The sequence below is a fragment of the Carassius gibelio genome, chromosome A17 (assembly GCF_023724105.1).
Source record: "Carassius gibelio isolate Cgi1373 ecotype wild population from Czech Republic chromosome A17, carGib1.2-hapl.c, whole genome shotgun sequence".
In the NCBI taxonomy this organism is placed as follows: Eukaryota; Metazoa; Chordata; class Actinopteri; order Cypriniformes; family Cyprinidae; genus Carassius; species Carassius gibelio.
Genome location: NC_068387.1, coordinates 16,291,087 through 16,311,897, shown reverse-complemented (window position 1 = coordinate 16,311,897; position 20,811 = coordinate 16,291,087). Strand labels below are relative to the sequence as shown.

Here is a 20,811-nt window from a genome sequence, read left to right as displayed (position 1 = left end):
TTTATGAGCTGTTTAAATGGGCAAGTGCAGATGACCTCGCAAGTCTGTTTTTGAGATTTTTGGCTATATTTGTTATGTGTTTAAAACTTTAGGCTCTCACAAGCCAAACCTGTACAGTGTGTTTGGTTTAAGCAAAAATCCTGCATGGATAGGATCTCAGCAGAGAGTAATTGTTACCATTGCCAGATTTGTTCTAAAACTGGCATATATTAGAAAGCTCTGGAGGAGCAGTGACTCACTGTGGTCGGCAAACATCTGGATGTGCAAGCAGAAATAGAATTGATTTGTTCCACTCAGAACATTCATATATGAGTTTGGAGTTTTAAGCATGAACGTCTTCCTTTTATTTTTCCATTGATTTACTGCTTGTTTTTTGTCTGAAGAACCCATGTGTTTGTATTCAGTTGACACATTTCAGGGTTTCTTTCTGGATTTGACATAAATGACTCAGGTTTCTGCTTTAAATTAACTGCTGCCAAGGCAACACAAAAAACAAACAGCACACACTATTATCCTGACTTTTTTTGTTGTTGCATTTTTGATGACTTTTTTTAATGAATCAAGGGGAAATCATATTGTCTATATCTCAGTAACATTTTACTGTTAACACTTTGCAATAAAGTTTATTAACATTAATGAATGCTTTAGTTGTCATGAAGTAACAATGAAAAACATTATTTTATTTGAAGAATATACTGTCAATTTTTAATTCATGTTTGTTTAAAATTAGGCATGCACCGCATACCACTTTTTCCAGTACTTACCTGATACAATACTTTTTTGTACTTGTCGATACCGATATTTTTTTTAATTATTGAGTACAGAAACCCAATATATTGTCAGTGTTTCTTTGTCTAAATATGGCACTTGGCGTTTGGTATCGGGGCATTTTAACGACTACGAGTATTAGCAAATGTTAATTTCTATTATGTAAAATATGTATTAATTCATGTAAGAATTAACATATTCCTAGTTTAATAAACACTGTAAAAGTAATGTGCTTTGTTATAATATTCTGTTAACTAATGTTGAAAGGGACATCAGATGCAAAATTCACCTTTTCACTTTTAAAGTTTACACTTTTATGGTTTGCATCTTAGCAATGTGTGGACAAAACCACCCTACAATTAAAAAAATATCTAATCATCAAAAAACCTAAACAGTATCAATTATCAATCCGTTTTGACTTTGTGAGCAAAATGACGTCATACTGCTCGGGCTCTGGTGTTGTTTGCTGATGGACCATCCTGTATTAGCATATTTCTGCCCTCAGCTAGTCATACTCTTGTCTTCTATTTTCTCTGCGCTTGAACAGCTGTAGCAATAACAATGACTCATAAGCAATGTTAGTGTTTTGTCATTGGACGTAAAAGTGAACATTAAAGTCTTCCATTTCTCCTGACATCAGAGCCACTGAGGACGTAGTGGATTAGTTTTGTTTTTGATGGTAATGCGCCAGTGAATACACCTAAATTAATTTACGTCTGCTGCTGTGCAAATAATTTTACTCCAGACTGCTTTCTGAACAAGGGACAATTCAAGGCATGTTTTGCTAAAAATCTAATGCTACAAATAGCATTTAAATAGACATGCTGAAACAGGTCGCTGTGTACATAGCTGTTTTTGACATGGTAAAAAGGATGTTGATTTACACAACAACTGAGGAATTATAATCAAAGTATGTTGCAGACATCAGTTCAGAGTCCGCTCCAGCCCCATAGCTCAGCCCTGAACTAACTGAATGAGGGCTTATATACACAGAAAACTAAGGACTCTGATCGATCAGAAGGTATAGAAACAAAAAGGCAGACACCGAACGAAGAAGAGTAGAACCAACCAATAATCAACTAGAAAACTGATCCCAAGAGCTAAACAGAGAACAAGACAAGAAAACAGACCAAAAACAGATTTAAACAAGAATAAACAAACCCAGAATGTTAAAGCTGGAGGGTTTCTCTCTTGACTTTCACCCCACTATTTGTCTGAAAAGCTCTTTGTCTTAGGGTGCTCTGCATGTTCCTATATGCACACAGACTCATGCTGCAGGAATGTGCAAAGAGTGATTGGGAAACGACCCAGTGAGCAAAATAAAACTCCTTCACATTGTAGTTTATATAATACAATGCTTTTCGTATATTTGTTTTTCTCGCTGATCAATGATCTGAGCTGTGATTTAATAAAGCTTCCTAATGAAACCATTTATAAAGTTGTTTTAATTCTTGAATACAGTTTGTTATTGTATTTCCTGTGAATTTTGAGGAGAATTACTAAAAATCTGATTCATCAGCGCCTTTTATAATAATAATAATAATAAAGGCAGGCTTTAAAACTGGAAGTTATTGTCTCTAACTGCAGAGGACGACAGTTAACACCATTCATGTTGTTTTGCCATCTTTTTAAAGATATGAGTAAAGCATCTTTCATTCAATTGATGATGCATGTTTTTTATTGTCTGGTATATCACTGACATTAAAAAGTTATGCTTTTTTATTTTTAATAATGTCATAATTATTTTTTACTTTGTAACTGATACATTTGCTATTGCAAGGTGATTTATGGTTCCTTTGTTGCAGTTAGCTTTCTACTGATAAAACTCTGGTAACTTGCTACTGATATTTTAATCTGGGAATTTCTTTCCATATCATGCATATTTTCGTCTTATCTTTATGTCAATATAATGTTTCTGAAATGCACACTTGCACAGGCTGACACAGAACTAGATCTGTTAAGAGGAGTTATGAGATCCCTAAGTGATGTTTCAACTGGCCCAGACACATCTCACAGAAATCAGAATGAATAAAGGCTCTAATTACAGGTGCATCTCAGTAAATTTGAATGTCTTGGAAAAGTTAATTTATTTCAGTAATTCAACTTAAATAGTGAAACTTGTGTATTAAATAAATTCAATGTACACAGACTAAAGTTGTTTTTTTGTCTTTGGTGATGATTTTGTGATGAACAAAAACAAATTAGATAAGACAGAGAAAAAAAAAGCAGACTTGTTGGCCTTCTGGAAAGTATGTTTATTTACCGTACATGGACTCAATACTTGGTAGGGGCTCCTTTTGCTCTAATTACTCCCTCAATTCAGCATGGTATGGAGGTGATCAGTTTGTGGCCCTGCTGAGGTGGTGTGGAAGCCCAGGTTTCTTTGACAGTGGCCTTCAGCTCATCTGTATTGTTTGGTCTCTTGTTTCTCATTTTCCTCTTGACAAAACCCCATAGATTCTCAGTGGGGTTAAGTTCTGGTGAGTTTGCTCAGCTGGTCAGTCAAGCAAACCAACACCATGGTCATTTAAGCAACTTTTGGTGCTTTTGGCAGTGTGGACAGGTGCCAAATCCTGCTGGAAAATTAAATCAGCATCTTCAGAAAATTGGTCAGCAGAAGGAAGCATGAAGTGCTCCAAAATTTCTTGGTAAACAGGTGCAGTGACTTTGGTTTTCAAAAAACACAATGGACCAACACCAGCAGATGACATTGCACCCCAAATCATCACAGACTGTGGAAACTGAACTCTGGACTTCAAGCAACTTGGGCTATGAACTTATCCACCCTTTTCTCCAGACTCTATGACCTTGGTTTCCAAATGAAATACAAAACTTGCTCTCATCTGAAGAGAGGACTTTGGACCACTGGGCAACAGTCCAGTTCTTCTTCTCCTTAGCCCAGGTAAGAGTCCTCTGATGTTGTCTGTGGTTCAGCAAATTCTTTGACACGTCTGTGTGTGGTGGCTCTTAATGCCTTGACCCCAGCCTCAGTCCATTACTTGTGAAGTTCTCTCAAATCCTTGAATCAAATTTGCTTGACAATCCTCATAAGTCTGCGGTTCTATCGGTTGGTTGTGCGTCTTTTTCTTCCACACTTTTTCCTTCCACTCAACTTTCTGTTAACATGCTTGGATACAGCACTTTGTGAACTGCCAGCTTCTTTGGCATTGAATGTTTGGGGCTTACCCTCCTTGTGAAGGCTTTTTTGTTAAATGCAAGCCAAAATCATCACAATTGAAAGAACCAAAGACTTAAACTACTTCAGTCTGTATGCACTGAATTTATTTAATACACAAGTTTCACAATTTGAGTTGAATTACTGAAATAAATTAACTTCTCCACGACATTCTATTTTATTAAGATGCACCTGTATTAGAGGCACAAATTGTGTTCCTGCTCTAGGGGATCCAGCCCAAGAGGTTGAAGTGTAAACACTGTAAATAAAAAAAAAATTCAGCATACTATCAAATAAAATTTTGCCCTTATAGTAGGGACAATTCTCTGTAAGCTTCACTTGAATCTAATCATGCACTGACTAAGACTATTTACAGCGCCTAAAAATACCTTGCAATTATACAGTTATTCAATACAAAGGTAATTATAGCAATTTTATAGTTATTTAACTATAGTACATCTACGATAATAAATCAACAGGTTTCTTAAAAGATTTGTAACCTAACTCTCATATCCTTGTGTAGAACGGAAGAGTTCAATGAATGTAAAGGTTTTTCAATGAACCACTGATGCTACTTAAAGGAACTCTTATTTTTAAGAGTGTATCAAGGGTGGATAGACATTTAGTTAGTTTCTGTAGATTCTGTTCATGACAACCCTGTTCAGGACAACAAAATTTGTTTTCAACATTTTGAATGTGTTTGGCTGAATGTTGGCATGCTTTCGGAAATGCTTTCCAAAACACCTGAAGGAAAATACTCATATTTACTCTATGAGATGTCTGTCACATGATTCTCAGATTCATTGTACTGCTTTCCACACAGTTTATATTAAATCAGGATTTAGTGGGGATATCAAACCCACATCTAAAGTGGAGAAAGCGACGTTCAAAACCAAAAATTGAAACATTATAAGAGACACATAATCCCAGGGAGGTGAAGGCAGACAGAGGGAGACGTGTGCTGACAGGAAAAACACTTACAGGAATTAGTTTGGTTGGCTTAAGAACTTAACCATACATACATCTGACATGGTTCAGACTCCTGACTGTTTTTTTGTACTGCCTGTTTGTGAGAGGATTAGTAAGGTAACAGAATGACTTTCTTTAAAAGTCTTATATAAAATAGATGACTGACTGTGTTTTTTGCACTGCATCCATGTAAGGGGACTAGTAAAGTAAAATAATTATTTTCTTTTTCTTTTCTGATTTAAAATTAAAGAAGTTCTGCCATGAACTCTATGATAGTTTAGTATGGTATTATACATGGAAATGTCAAGGTGTTTGGTCTGCTACTACAGAGCAAGTACCGAGACTTGCTTTTGAATGTTTGAGCAGCAAGCTCATTGGCTGCTGATACAAAAAGAGCCAATCAACTCTGCTACGTTAATAATAATGTCATTATGTCAGATTGAGTTAGACCCTATAGGCCTGCGACATCTAGAGTGACTTTGTTTTGAAATATCATGGTTAAACAAACATTAGAACCAATTGTGGCAAAATGTCTTTTTACGTACATTGGAGTGCTATATAAATACCAGTGCAATGGTATTTAAATATGTCACAGGTTTCCTCACAGCCCAATCAGTAAGACTCAAAACTAGTGTTATGATTAGTATTTCTATCACAACAATTCACCTTTAAACACATGAGTCTTATCTCTCTCCTTAACGAGAGACCTAAACCTGTTACATTCACATTCAAGCATTTAGCAGACACTTTTATCTAAAACGACTTACAGTTCATTTTTTTATCAGTATATGTGTTCTTTGGGAATTGATCCCATGACCTTTTGTGCTGTTAACACAATGCTCTGCCACTGAGCAATATATAATAATATATAATAAACACACACTCTCTCTCTCTCTCTCTCTCTGTCACTCTCACTCACACACACACACACACACACACACCTTTAATAAAATGTATTTATTATAAAGTAGTAACATATAATTACAATATTTATTTTTGTAATTTCCACATTACGTTTGTCATGGGTTTGCGTTTGCCACAGTGGAAGTTTACATTTAACAAGGCTCTTCACTCCATTACCACACAAATATATTTCTGTCTTTGGGACAATAATCATTTAAAAAGAAAAATGTATTTGATGTTTTAAGAAAAGAAAAAAAGGTGTGAAATTGACCAGGTCACACTGTTTTAATGCCGTTACAATATTTAGTGTGTCTTTTGAGTGTGTGCATTTGTGTGTAAAATTAAATCATCCTGAAAGGTTATGGGAGCATTTTATGTGATGAAGGGTGTGGCTCAGCTAATGTGCAACAGCTCATCATGTCTAATTTGTCACATTCTTAGACACCTGTACTATGATGCCAAAAGTTGAGTCTCTGGTCACATTTACTGTTCCTAATTACATTTAATCTCATTTGTAGTCATATTTTTTATTTTAAAGGAATAATTCACCCAAATATGAAAATCATTATGTCATTCCAAACCTGTATGTCTTTCTTTCTTCTGTGCAACACACACACACACACACACACACACAATTTTTTGTAAAAAAAAAAAAAAAAAAAATTTATATATATATATATATATATATATATAGATATATATATATATATCTATATATATATATATATATATATATATATATATATATAGATATATATATATATATATATATATATATATATAATGAATGTGAATGGGATCTATCATCCAAAATGACAAAAAAAAAAAACTTAAAAACTCACATAAATCCTGTCATAGAAAACAACTTAATAATGGTCCATATGAATCTCATTTGTTTTATGAACGACTTGAATTTTGGTCTGTTCTTTACATAGAGACATTGTATGGCTTGGAATACATTGCACGAATCATCTGGACAACATTTATGATCCCTTTATAGAGTTTTTTTGATATTTTTTCTCTTTATTTACTTTTATTAAATTCAAAATATTGTCTGGTGCACGTCTGCTTTATGTTTCACAGAAGAAAGAAAGCTATAAAGTCTGGAACAACTTAAGAATGAGCAAATAATGACAAAAGTGTAATTTTTGGGTGAACTGTTCCTTTAAATCTGTATTTCACAATGTTGCTTTATACATGAAAGTAAAAAAAAAAAGAGCTTTATGTGTTTATGTACTAATTTCAGACACAGCCATAACATAAACATAAACATTAAATGTGGACCTTGTACACAGATGCATTGGGTTTCATTGCTCACACATATATAACCTGGCAAATTGCAAAATACAAACACACACACATGCGTCTAAAGATTTAAACCAACACTTGAAAGTGTGATGTATAATAAATAACCTTGGCATGGGATTGAGAAACAAATAGTTGCATTTCAATTCCTTTATTATATTTATATAATTTCATACCTTAATATGAAAATCAGAAGGTTAAACTCTGCATGTTAACCCTGCACAAGTTTACATGCACCCCCCCCAACAATATTTTATTGGTCAAAATGAGAAACCAAGATATTATATGTATATACAGTATTGTTCAAAATAATAGCAGTACAATGTGACTAACCAGAATAATCAAGGTTTTTCGTATATTTTTTTATTGCTACGTGGCAAACAAGTTACCAGTAGGTTCAGTAGATTCTCAGAAAACAAATGAGACCCAGCATTCATGATATGCACGCTCTTAAGGCTGTGCAATTGGGCAATTAGTTGAATTAGTTGAAAGGGGTGTGTTCAAAAAAATAGCAGTGTGGCATTCAATCACTGAGGTCATCAATTTTGTGAAGAAACAGGTGTGAATCAGGTGGCCCCTATTTAAGGATGAAGCCAAAACTTGTTGAACATGCATTTGAAAGCTGAGGAAAATGGGTCGTTCAAGACATTGTTCAGAAGAACAGCGTACTTTGATTAAAAAGTTGATTAGAGAGGGGAAAACCTATAAAGAGGTGCAAAAAATGATAGGCTGTTCAGCTAAAATGATCTCCAATGCCTTAAAATGGAGAGCAAAACCAGAGAGACGTGGAAGAAAACGGAAGACAACCATCAAAATGGATAGAAGAATAACCAGAATGGCAAAGGCTCAGCCAATGATCACCTCCAGGATGATCAAAGACAGTCTGGAGTTACCTGTAAGTACTGTGACAGTTAGAAGACGTCTGTGTGAAGCTAATCTATTTTCAAGAATCCCCCGCAAAGTCCCTCTGTTAAAAAAAAGGCATGTGCAGAAGAGGTTACAATTTGCCAAAGAACACATCAACTGGCCTAAAGAGAAATGGAGGAACATTTTGTGGACTGATGAGAGTAAAATTGTTCTTTTTGGGTCCAAGGGCCACAGGCAGTTTGTGAGACGACCCCCAAACTCTGAATTCAAGCCACAGTACACAGTGAAGACAGTGAAGCATGGAGGTGCAAGCATCATGATATGGGCATGTTTCTCCTACTATGGTGTTGGGGCTATTTATCGCATACCAGGGATCATGGATCAGTTTGCATATGTTAAAATACTTGAAGAGGTCATGATGCCCTATGCTGAAGAGGACATGCCCTTGAAATGGTTGTTTCAACAAGACAATGACCCAAAACACACTAGTAAACGGGCAAAGTCTTGGTTCCAAACCAACAAAATGAATGTTATGGAGTGGCCAGCCCAATCTCTAGACCTTAATCCAATTGAGAACTTGTGGGGTGATATCAAAAATGCTGTTTCTGAAGCAAAACCAAGAAATGTGAATGAATTGTGGAATGTTGTTAAAGAATCATGGAGTGGAATAACAGCTGAGAGGTGCCACAAGTTGGTTGACTCCATGCCACCCAGATGTCAAGCAGTTTTAAAAAACTGTGGTCATACAACTAAATATTAGTTTAGTGATTCACAGGATTGCTAAATCCCAGAAAAAAAAAATGTTTGTACAAAATAGTTTTGAGTTTGTACAGTCAAAGGTAGACACTGCTATTTTTTTGAACACACCCCTTTCAACTAATTGCCCAATTGCACAGCCTTAAGAGCGTGCATATCATGAATGCTGGGTCTTGTTTGTTTTCTGACAATCTACTGAACCTACTGGTAACTTGTTTGCCACGTAGCAATAAAAAATATACTAAAAACCTTGATTATTCTGGTTAGTCACATTGTACTGCTATTATTTTGAACAATACTGTATAAGGCAAAAGCAATCATATTTAGCTACAAAAAAATCTGTGTACTGTACTTCTGTATAATAAAATATGAATGAAATGCACATGGAAGCACAAAGATCTGAACCGTCAAATTCTAAATTTCATAGCGCAACATGACCAGACATAAGTGTTAACATCAGAAGGATCTTGAAAGTTTCCAAACTCTCCCACATCATAATGCTATTTAGTGCTCCTAAAACAAGAAACAGAGAAAGTAAAGCAAAAGCACTTGTCAAATTGAAGGAAAATGTGTACATTACTGTATAGGAAAATGAGACTTTAATGGGCATTCTAAAATACAGTGAAAGAATAAAGAAAAAAAAACCTAGTTTATATGAAAAAACTTGCTGTAGAGCCGATAAACACATCATGAACATTGAAAAGTAAAAGTAAAGACCCATACTCAGAATTCGTCCTCTGCATTTAACCCATCCAAAGTGCACACACACACTGTGAGCACACACCCGGAGCAGTGGGCAGCCATTTATGCTGCAGCACCCGGGGAGCAGTTGGGGGTTTGGTGCCTTGCTCAAGAGCACCTCTCTCAGGATAAATAAGGAGGATTCAGTAGCGAGTGAAATCTCAGTTCTTTATTGAGAAGGCAAAGAGTTGTAGCGGTGGATCCGAAAGAAGCAAGTGCATGATGGTCCTCTCCTGGCAGCACAGGGACGCAGATGGGCAACCAGTCTTCAGTGGAACACGAGGAACGGAACAACCATGAAGACAACACAGAAACCAGGACAATAACGTGAGAACAAGACAGCCCAGGACAGGACGACTCACAACAAACTCCAAACGATCTGACAAAGACAGGAAGTGAGATGAGAACATAGGCCGGTGAAAGTGACTGCAGCTGTTGGTGGTGATCAGGTGATTGGCAATCAGTGGCCACACCTCCAACACAACCAAACACACACAGAGAGGATGAGGCAGTGAATTCTCATCAGTCTCTTTCACAACATCCTCAATTTCACCGGATGACTGTGAAAATATTACATTATTTATTAAATTTATATCAACTGAACCCACATATGTACATACACTATTAAAGTTGTGTGTTTTGTTAAAAGGACAGCTACCAATAAGTGAAAATGGTCATCAAGTGGAAGATATTTTGAAAAATGTTTGTAACCAAACATGAAAGTCAAAAGTAAATGGTGCTCCTCAACTGTTTTGTTTACAAACATTCAAAGTAACTTCCTGTATGAAACTGTTACATTTCTTTGTTCTGCTGAACACAAACACTTTAAATCACAATGGTAAAATAAGCGGAATACACCTCCGGAACCCTCTAGGCTAAAATAGGGAATAGGGGGGAAATTATTTTCTTCACTGGTATTCTACATGATTTCTGATTGTCATAAAATGTGACAGAACCAATGCAACATTAGTTTTACTGTCTAATCTGTCCCACCATTTTAATAATGATCAAAAAAATATATAGGTTTAAAGAGTTATTCCTTTTAAATAATAGTCTGTTGCACTGCATGTTCCAGAGGAAAGCATGACTCTTAAAGGGTTAGTTAACCCAAAAATGCATGTTTTACTCACCCTCATTGATATAGTAGATGTGTATGACTTTCTTCTTTCAGACGAATCTAATTATATAAAAAAATTATCCCTGCTCTTCAAAGCTTTATAATAACAATAGGGGGTGATTTTTTTATGGATAGATGGGTGCATTTTATTTGACTACTTTTGGACTGTTGAGATAAAACACACCTGTCTATCGCCATTAAAGAACTTGGAAAGAGCCAGGACAATTTTTTATTTAACTCAGATTGTATTCGTCTGAAAGAAAATCATATACACCTAGGATGCCTTGAGGATGGGTAAAACTTGGCCTAATTTTCATTTTTGGGTGAACTAACCCTTTAAGCTAAGTTGCTAATGGCCAATGTGCCATAAACGGGGTTTCTGCTGGTTTTATGAAATAAATTCAATACTTTATAAAGACCTTTTAAATACCAATTATATAGAATTCAAGGAATAAAACTGAATGAAAAATTATGAAGCTGTTTTCCAATGCAAATATCTACATATTCTTAAAAGGGTTTACCCCCCCCCCCCCAAAAAGAAAGAAAATGGTCATTTACTAAACCTCAAGTTATTCTAAACCTGAATGAGTTTCTTTCTGTGGCAAGTCCCAGATAGTCTAACACAGTACACAACCCACAACATGTTACAAACCCAGATCATCAAGATTTCTTCTTCTATTACCTGAAACACAGCACTGCAGATTGATGGTGCTCAGTTTGGTCATCCACAACTGTATTCCCAACAGTCATGTCCTTGATGAATTCCTGCTCCGAGCCTGTGTGCTTTAATAAAAACAAAAGGAATTCAAATGTGCCTTACAATCATAAAGCTAAAAGTCTCCAATAATTGTGCATCTATAAAGTGAATTAATTTACTTACAACTTTGTCCAAGCTCTACAATGTGAATGTCATTTCCATTATGTCTGCATACCATTTTAATGGATTCAACTGCAAAAGGACTTGCTACAATCCATCCACAAGATTATTGAATTCTGCACTGATCTTCAGTCATTCCAAAATATCATAAACATGAAAAATACAGAAAAATGTTAAAACACTGTAAAATAATTATAAATGTATAAATAAATCTTTACAGAGAAAGTCAAATGTATTAATAAGTTTGTTTTAATTACGAAAGCCAAACTTTACCATCCAGACAATGTTTTTAAATGGCACAACACAGAATTATAACAAAATAAAAGGAAATTTAGCACATTTGTGTTTATCCTTATTGTATGGCTATTTATAAAAGATACAGCTATGCTATTATTACTGTTATTCTAAAACCTATAGTTTTGAACGTATGCAATTAATGCAATGCAATTATACAAATATTTGATTAAGTTGTATTCTGAGAAAATGTCCAAACTTTGTGAAGAAGCTGACCAGTATAGCTGACGACCGTATTCTGTGTTCAATGGCCTTCACGAGAATGACGAGATCTCGTGATAAGTGATGTTGAGAATGTGATATTGCTATAGAATTGATTCAACACATTTTTTTAAGTTGACAGGACAAATAATCTAGTTCAGTAAACTTTCAAACTAGATAAGACAGTGAAAACTTAAAATTTTAAGTTGAATGAACAAATTCAGTAACTTCAAGTTGTGTCAACATAAAAAAGTAATGAAACAACTAAACTGCACTTGGAATAAATGTTTTGTTATCTGCATAATATTGCAAATCTTCCAAAGCCCCAAAATTTAGCCAAATATAGCAAGGTTTATTTTTGTTTATCTAAATATAAAAAATGTCAGCTGTAGAAGCAATTTTTTTGTCATTTTTTTATATCATTATTGACTTTACATAAGAGTTTACATAACAAAAATTAACTTGTTATAACTACACAAACGTGTATAATGTAAACACTCATATACATTTACATACAGATGATCAACAGAAAATAAACATTATATTATTTAATAAAATATGATTTAATTTTAGTTTAGGTTTTAGTAACTTTGTCTTTTTTCTGGTTTGATTTATTTGGTTATATATATTTATTTCAGTTTCCTTTAAGTAATTTTAGTACATACAACTTCAGTTTTATTTCAGTTAATTGCCAAGACAAATCTTTTAACATTTTTGTTTAGGTTTTCCATCTTGTAATATTGTTCGTTTCAGTTTACATAAAACACTGGCAGATCTCCATCCTCATTGGAAGAAAGATTGCTAGAGCAGCAGGGCTGGACTGGGACAAAAAATCAGCCCTGGACTTCATCCAGACCGGCCCACCATGCATGTAAACATGCGCGCGCACACACACACACACACACGCACACGCACACTACATGTCTATACATACATTAATCTGGATGTAAAATTACTGATTAAAATGTATTACTATCAAAACCAAGAAAAAACTATTAACAATAATAAACAAAGAAAATCTAAATTATTTTATCAGGCTTTATTTTAAATATCTAAAGGTCTTATTTTATATGCTTCTTATTATTCTAATAGAAATATTAATGCTTAGGGTACACATTTTCTGCTGTAACTATATTTCATGTGCTGCAACATAACACTTTTTTTTTTAAATTAATTCACACTAATTACCTCTGACCTGTTGGCTGCTTATAGTAGGCTAGTATTAAGACCACTGAACTATAGTAAGCATTATTTATAAAGACCACTGATCTACAATAAAATAAAAGAGTAGTTAAGACAAAGAACGTTATGTAGTGATTTATTTTAAATTTTTCATAACATAATCAAAGGCCTTTAAAAAGCTGCAGCATAAATGGCTGCCCACTTCTCCGGGTGTGTGTTCACAGTGTGTGTGTGTGTTCACTGCTCTGTGTGTGTGCGCTTTGGATGGGTTAAATAAAGAGCACGAATTCTGAGTATGGGTCACCATACTTGGCTGAATGTCACTTCACTTTATTCAAATGCAGAGCTCAATGCTAGGGTTCAGAACTTTTCTTGCCCTGCCAAAAAATAAATACATAAACAAAGATAAAAATAAAATTGCTATTGTTTTCTTTGTAAATAAGCTGCAATCTCATTTCACAATTGTAATTTCAATACCACAATAAACACTAACTTTTAAGTTCAAACATTAATGAAGACAAGTGAACAGTCAGTAATAAAAATGTTAAAAAATTATCATAAATAGCACCGTTTTCAGGTACAGATATTGCATAATCAAATGTAAAATACTTCAGGTGAAAATATAATAAATATGTACTGTAGTGCACATATTTAGCAAAATACTCCTTTCTTATGGCTATTTTTCAATCTCAACTAACCTTGCTATGGTCTTTAAAGGGCTTTCTTGAGGTAAATGTAACATTCTGTGAAATAATTGTTCTCCTGCTGTTTTGACTGATAATTGATCAATATTATTTCTGAGGCATATATAAATTTCTGTAAGTTGTACTGTATCTTTAAACAGAAAGTAACAGATGATCGGTTTACTTGAACTGAGGCGCTAAAGCGATCTGTCATGTCACATTTTCTGACGCCAAAACGGTATTGTCTGAATTTTGTAATAAAATAGACAGAACTTGAGAGCTGAGAATTTTAAATGCAATTTATATAGATCAGTGAGTGGTGGCATATTACAGCTGGAATATCCTAACTTTTTGAAACAAAACAATGAAGTAGCCTAACGTTACGTGTATCATTACATTTCTGTCTCACCTCAGCAGTCAAGTCCGCCCTGCTGACGTCTTCACTTAAGTCTTTTGCCTTCCAGCAGGCACGTGCACAGGTAGGGCTCAACCTGTGCAGAGCACATGCCCTTTTTGCCCTTACACTCCGAAGTGCCCTTTTTTTGGTGGTGTTTTTTAAAAAATTTTTATCAATGCTATTGGTCACCCTTTACATCTGTCTGTCTGTTTTAAAAATATTTAGCAAATGAAAGTTCTTAAAACGAGCTTGTGTAAATCTAATTCGATTCTCAAGCTGTCAGTAAGCTGATAACTCCGCCCCCTCTATATCCATTGAATCAACTGAAGTTCCACAGCAGCTGCACAGCTGCACAGTAGACAACAGCTGAGCTGAAAAAAGTTTTGCGAAGGGTAAATAAATATCTTGTTGTTTGAATAAGTACTACTAAACACTACGTCTATAAAGGCTCGTATTTTATTTATTTGATGTCTGACTGACTCACTGAGACATGTGGGGTGTCGCCTGAGAGAGGGGGCTAGCATTTGCCATCTAGTCATAGCCAATACATAGCCAACACTTAAATGGCCTGTGCATACAGTAGCATTTAATCTTTTATAAAATACGATTTTGGCCAAATGCATTTTACCACAGGAAAAACCGAGCGCTCCGTCTATATAGCTAACGTTACAAAAACTAGTTTGTAACCTGTAGATTAAAGTGTAATGTGATGCCGGCAGCGGCAGGCACCGTCGCCGTTTTAATGACGGACAAAAAAAAATTCACATTTGCACACATTCGCTGGTCAAAAACTATATATTGATAATTAATACAACAACATATAATTTGTTTTTACCATCGGAAAATCATAACATGTGCGCCCCCCGCTGTTTCGTACTGGAACTTACACAAAGCGATGAGTGATCCTCGTCACCTAGATAACATTTATAAAATATATTTCTAAGATATTTCTTCTTTGATTTATGATTGCTGATACACTTAATTTATTAACATTTAGGCTAATCATGTTTTGGTATACTCTCCGTTTGTCCTCACATGTATAAAATGTAGTAAAACATGGTAGGCGGATACATGTTGGATATGTTATAGTAACGGTATGGCTATAGTTTCTTATAATCTGGAATTGAGTTGGACATAATTAAATTATATTTCAAAAAAGTTTGTCAAAAATACTTGACTCATTGCTCACCTTCCCCTCTTCTCAATGTCATTCATAATCATGTTAACCAAATAATACAAATTAGCTTATAAAACCAAACAGAATAGCTAAAAAAGAGAATATATATATATATTTTTTTTTTCTTTGCAAAGTTCATAAAAAAGTGCATAAAGTTCAATAAAAAAAGATTTTGGTTTCTGTTTGGTGTTATAAGCTAATTTGTATTATTTGTTTAACATGTTTATGTATGAGTCAAGTATTTTTTTTCGCTATAAATGCAATTTAAAAAAAGAGGGAGTACACAAGAGCTGTTGTAATTAGGTTTAAATAAGCCCTTAAAACCCTGTTTATCTATATTATCTAATTATCTAATATTATTATTATGGTTGTTATTAATCGTGAATAAATCTAAAGCTTTTGAGACTATTATTTTGTGTTAATGAATTTGTCATGAAGATGTGGCCATTTCTTCCTGTTATGCAGGCTTACTAAATAATCTTGATATAAAAAAGGGAGGGGGGTGCCCTTTTTCAGTTTCAGCACATGCCCCTCAAAAGGTCTGTGCACGGCCCTGCCTTCCAGCAAATAATTTATTTATCTTGACACATTTGGTGGCATCTGCCTCAAGTGCTTGTCGTTTTCTCTCTCTCAACCTTCGGCCCCTCATTTACGCTTAGATATTTTATTATTTAACATATTGAATTTCATCGCAGTTGTAATGGGCCGCTTTTCAAGGCTATAACTATTCTGATTGGCCAATGAGCAGTGAACACGTCACGTCTCGCAGCTCGCATCAGTATCATGCGCACGCGTCGTTTTATCTGTTCTTTATACTGCTTTTTGTAATGTTTTAAATAAATTATTGTGACTAACGTAAAAAAAAAAAAAAAGCATCTTGCAGCTTCATGAAAGAGACACGTAAGGCCGGAATTGGACTGTACAACAATATACTTACGAATATATTTGCGATAAATAATGATTTAAAAACAAAATACATAACGCACCGGCCCAACCAGACCGCGGCCCACCGGGAATCTCCCGGTAGTCCCGATGGCCAGTACATGCCTGAGAGCAGTAATGGAGATTTAATTGTGTTATATTTGATTGTGAGACTGAAAAGATTGGTTGAACGGTCAGTCTGGTTGTTGAGTACGGTGTTTAATTGCACCTATTATTTGTGACAGGGACAAATGCTGACTAGACACATGTGACGTGCTCTCATGTGATTAGGTGGATGCTTGTTTTAAATCAGTAAGCAATAAATAACAAAATGATACTTTTAAGGATACGTATAAGTTAGGATGAATGCTCAGATCATATGTTTTTATGATACATAATCAAAATTTTGTATGTGACAGGTCAACACATCTCATATTATTATTAATCACATACAGTACATTGGAATCCGCAGCTCATCTGTCTGAGTCAGATGAAGACATGGTACTGAAGATCAGCAATTCCTGTCATCCAGAATCTGTGTTAATGGGTCATGCTGTAACATTTGCTTGTTGACTGCAAAGACAGAAAACTGACACTACTGTGTGTCACGTAAACAACAAGAGAATTCAAAATTCACTGAAATGACTACTCATGGATATCTGTAATGAAACAACAACTTGAACTTGTTTATGAGCTTATTCAGATGAACTGAAAAGCCGCAGGTGTTTCAGGTTGTTTGTGTTAGCATCCATAGCCCTGAGATCATGGCTTACCTTACAAACACGCATGCCAGATCACGTATTTCTACCTTTGCCCAGAGGGCTCAAACAGTCAAGAGAGGGAACTGAAGTTATAACCCTTTTTTGAGACTAAGCTAAACAAATGTGTGTCAGTAACAACCAGAAGGAAGATTTACTAAAATATTCCTGGAAAGTCTAAACCTAAAATAGTTAGTATTAAGAAACCAGAATATCATTAGCTATGTGTTGCATGCGACACCCAGACAGTTTAATTCATCTGAACTCTTTCAATGTGACGAGTCAAGCTTGAACACTGGATTGTGGTCAGAACCTGCCGATCAGACTCGCTGCAGGCAGAAGATCTGCCAGGCCTTTGCTTCAGAACCTGTCAAAGAACATTTTTGTCATTTCCCCTGAATGGCATTCAAGTTTTGTTTATGCTGTAAAGTGTTTTTATGAAGTCTGGAATGTCATTTGGACTGAGTCTGGAGCTTTAATCGCTTTATTTATTTAAATGCTGTATGTTCTCTGGAAAAAAAGAATGCATACAAATTTCTGCACCTCGCTTGTATTTTTAGCAGTGAAAGGAAATAATCTGTAATCATTAATCATTCGATCTTTATTTTTATAATGGGACACAGAAATGTTGTAGAAGTACTTTTTTCTGTTCTGGTGAGGTGAGCCATGTCCCACACAAGAGTCATCCTGCAAGTGAAGACAAACAAGGGATGACAAAGGCTATAGCAGTAGCAGACTTGTGCAACTAAGCAAATCGAATCTCAGACTGCTCTCTGGTGGTCACATGTTGCAAAAGGTTCAATTGCGCAATAGTTAACTTGCACAATACCCAGAGAGGATTCTTCTGTCTTTACTGACTACACTCACTGAGCTGGCTCTGACACTGCACTGAATGGAGAAACCTTTTGTTGGGACAGTTTTTATTGGACCTTTATTCCAGGAGGAAGCTAATCTAATCTGTGAACAAACAATCTAATCTGTATTCTGAACCTGAAATTATGACACCACATTCCTCCAAGAAATATGCAATACATTTACTTAATTAATTCATCTCTGTATAACCTTTGCAACATTTAATTGCTCTTTAACGTTAAAAAAATTCTATCTATCTATCTATCTATCTATCTATCTATCTATCTATCTATCTATCTATATATATATATATATATATATATATATATATATATATATATATATATATATTATTCTAAAATTATATTATCTCACAATTTAGACTTTTTCTACTAAGACTAAATCATGCAATTCTGTTATTTTCCTGAATTGTCTGTATATCTTGTAATTCTGTAATTTTTTTGTGTGTCCACCGCAGAATAATAAAAAAAGTAACTGTTAATTTTTAGCTCATAATTCTGACTATTTTTCTTGAAATAGCAAAATTATTCATCACAATTTTGACTTTTCTTCCCAGAATTGTGAGTTTATATTGTGCAATTCTGAAAAAAATAGATATTTTTTAATTATGAGAAAAAGTCTGAATTCCCTGTCAGAAAAATAAATAAATTGCATTTGCTGGTTAGGTGTGTTTTGAAGCATGGCTGCTGGTTTAAGATGGTTATGAGCTGGATTAAGATGGTAATGGGCTGGTCCTAAGCAACTGACTCCTGCTTAGCACCAGCACATGACCTGATAACCAGCTAAGGACTAGCTCAAACAAGCAGCCATGCTTCAAAAACATACCTACCCAGCATATGCTGGTTTTTCCACAGGGTTGCGAGATTGCAATTAGAAACAAGCTTCCCTAAAAATGTGACCTGGACATGTTCTTATCTGGTTACATTGAGAGGATTTAGTGGTGAAACGTCTTTTAATTGGATTGAAAAACAGACAATACAAAATCTTATACAGTCCCTTATGATCTGTTGCACTGATACGTTACTTGTCCTTAACTATAGTAACAATTGATTTTCTTTTCCGCAGGAGTTTTGATCAGATGAGCATCCAAACAGCAGATTATGTGATGACCGACACCTGTCCTACCCCTGTCCGCTCTCTGTCTAGTTCCACCCTAAGCCTGGATCTCACATCACTTCAAGATCCATCTTCTCCAAAACGCAAACACAGGAAGGTAGGTGGAAATATTCTGATACGGGTAGCTCTGGGTGATGTCTTTCCATGCTTACATAAAATACAGATATTAAAATTCACTTTACTTTGATATTTCCTGTTAAAAACATACTGATCTTAATTACATCACTGAAGTTTACCATAAGGAAGAGAATGTACACTGGATTTCCAATGCAGAGAATAGTTTGCTTTAGCCTTGGGCAGCTGCTAGTCTACTTTCATCAGAGAATCACATTACAGCAGTCACAGCTCTCTGTACAACAAGGAAAATACTATCAGATGCTAAATCTGTTTGAAATGTTTTCCTTGTTTTATGTGGTCCTTTTTTTTAATTCTGCACAGATGTTTTTGTAGAAAAGACTCATAAATCGAGAATACAGTAAACAGTTTCTTCAGCTTTAGTTTCTCCAGTTATTAGCCTCTGTGTTGTTAGCTCCTTAATGAGCCTCCAGAGGGCAGCACAGGCTGAACAACTGAGTGAACAACAGCTCACAAAAATACAAGTCTATAGTAGCCTACTACAGTCTTTACCACGGTAAACAGAACATTAATACTCTAGATCTGTAATATGTATGGGTATCAAATGCTCATGAAAATGTGGATATTAATAAGATTTAAACATTATATATAATAATACAGTATATTAAACATATATTAATATGTATTGAAGAGGATATGGGCCAAGCAATAATAAAAAAATTAAATAAAACCTACTCAAAATTAAAGTCATTATAAAGCAAGATTAAACTCGTTACATTACAAAAACTTGTTAAATTACGAGAAAAGTCAGTCCAAATTAAATGTTGAGAATAAACTTATTAAATTAAGAGAAAAAGATTGTTGTTTCGAGAAAAAAATCATTATATTTCGAGAAAAAAAGTCAAAATAAAATGTTGAGAATAAACTCAATAAAAATTACAAGAATAAAGACGCTGATTAACACTGTCCAATAAGAGAAAATGAAAATGAACAAGAGTGTGTTTGCGAATTTTTTCTTGAAATTTTACATGTTTTTTTCTACAAACACAGTGACTTTTTTCTCCTAATTTAATGAGTTTATTCTCAACATTTTAATTAGAAATTTTGCTTGAAAATGTAAGAAAATTATCCTCTTTCGTTGTTGTGCCCAATTTTGACCCCCGGCGAAATTATTACCCGCCTCGTTCAAGTCGCTACCTGATTGCCTAATCCTAACCCCACCACTAATCCCTCTCCCCCACACCTACTCCTAAACCTACCAACTGATGGTTTTCATGTGAGGTCACACAGGAACGCACCCCCACATGTTGACCTCAATTGACCGCCAGTTATTTTTATGAGGTTTGCATTTAGTAGTAAGTGATATTTAAAGGCCAAATTTGGTTTACACCTTATTGATGATGCATAGTTTGTACAGGCAAACAGATGAACACAGAGTATAAATGCAATGCGCAAAGTGTAAAATTAAATATTTTCCATAGAGAACCATTATAAAGAAGACACTTAACCATTTAGCGCATTGCATTCCAGGCTCATCTGCTTGCCTTTATGAAGCACACATCATCAATAAGGTGTTTGATCTTTTAGTATCACCATTTTAAAGGCACTTTAAGTGTTTCACATTAAACATTTTAGAATGTGCCACTGTGTTTAGTA

General features: G+C 34.8%; 1 protein-coding gene across 1 annotated transcript in view; it reads left to right on the top strand.

Annotated features, from left to right (window-relative positions):
• LOC127933191 (beta/gamma crystallin domain-containing protein 1) overlaps window positions 1–20,811 on the top strand; it is a 49,047-nt gene that overhangs the window by 6,310 nt on the left and 21,926 nt on the right. The window contains exon 2 of the mRNA XM_052529988.1: window positions 19,030–19,177. Within this exon, the coding sequence (XP_052385948.1) occupies window positions 19,030–19,177 (148 nt within the window). The remainder of the gene's footprint in view (window positions 1–19,029; window positions 19,178–20,811) is intronic.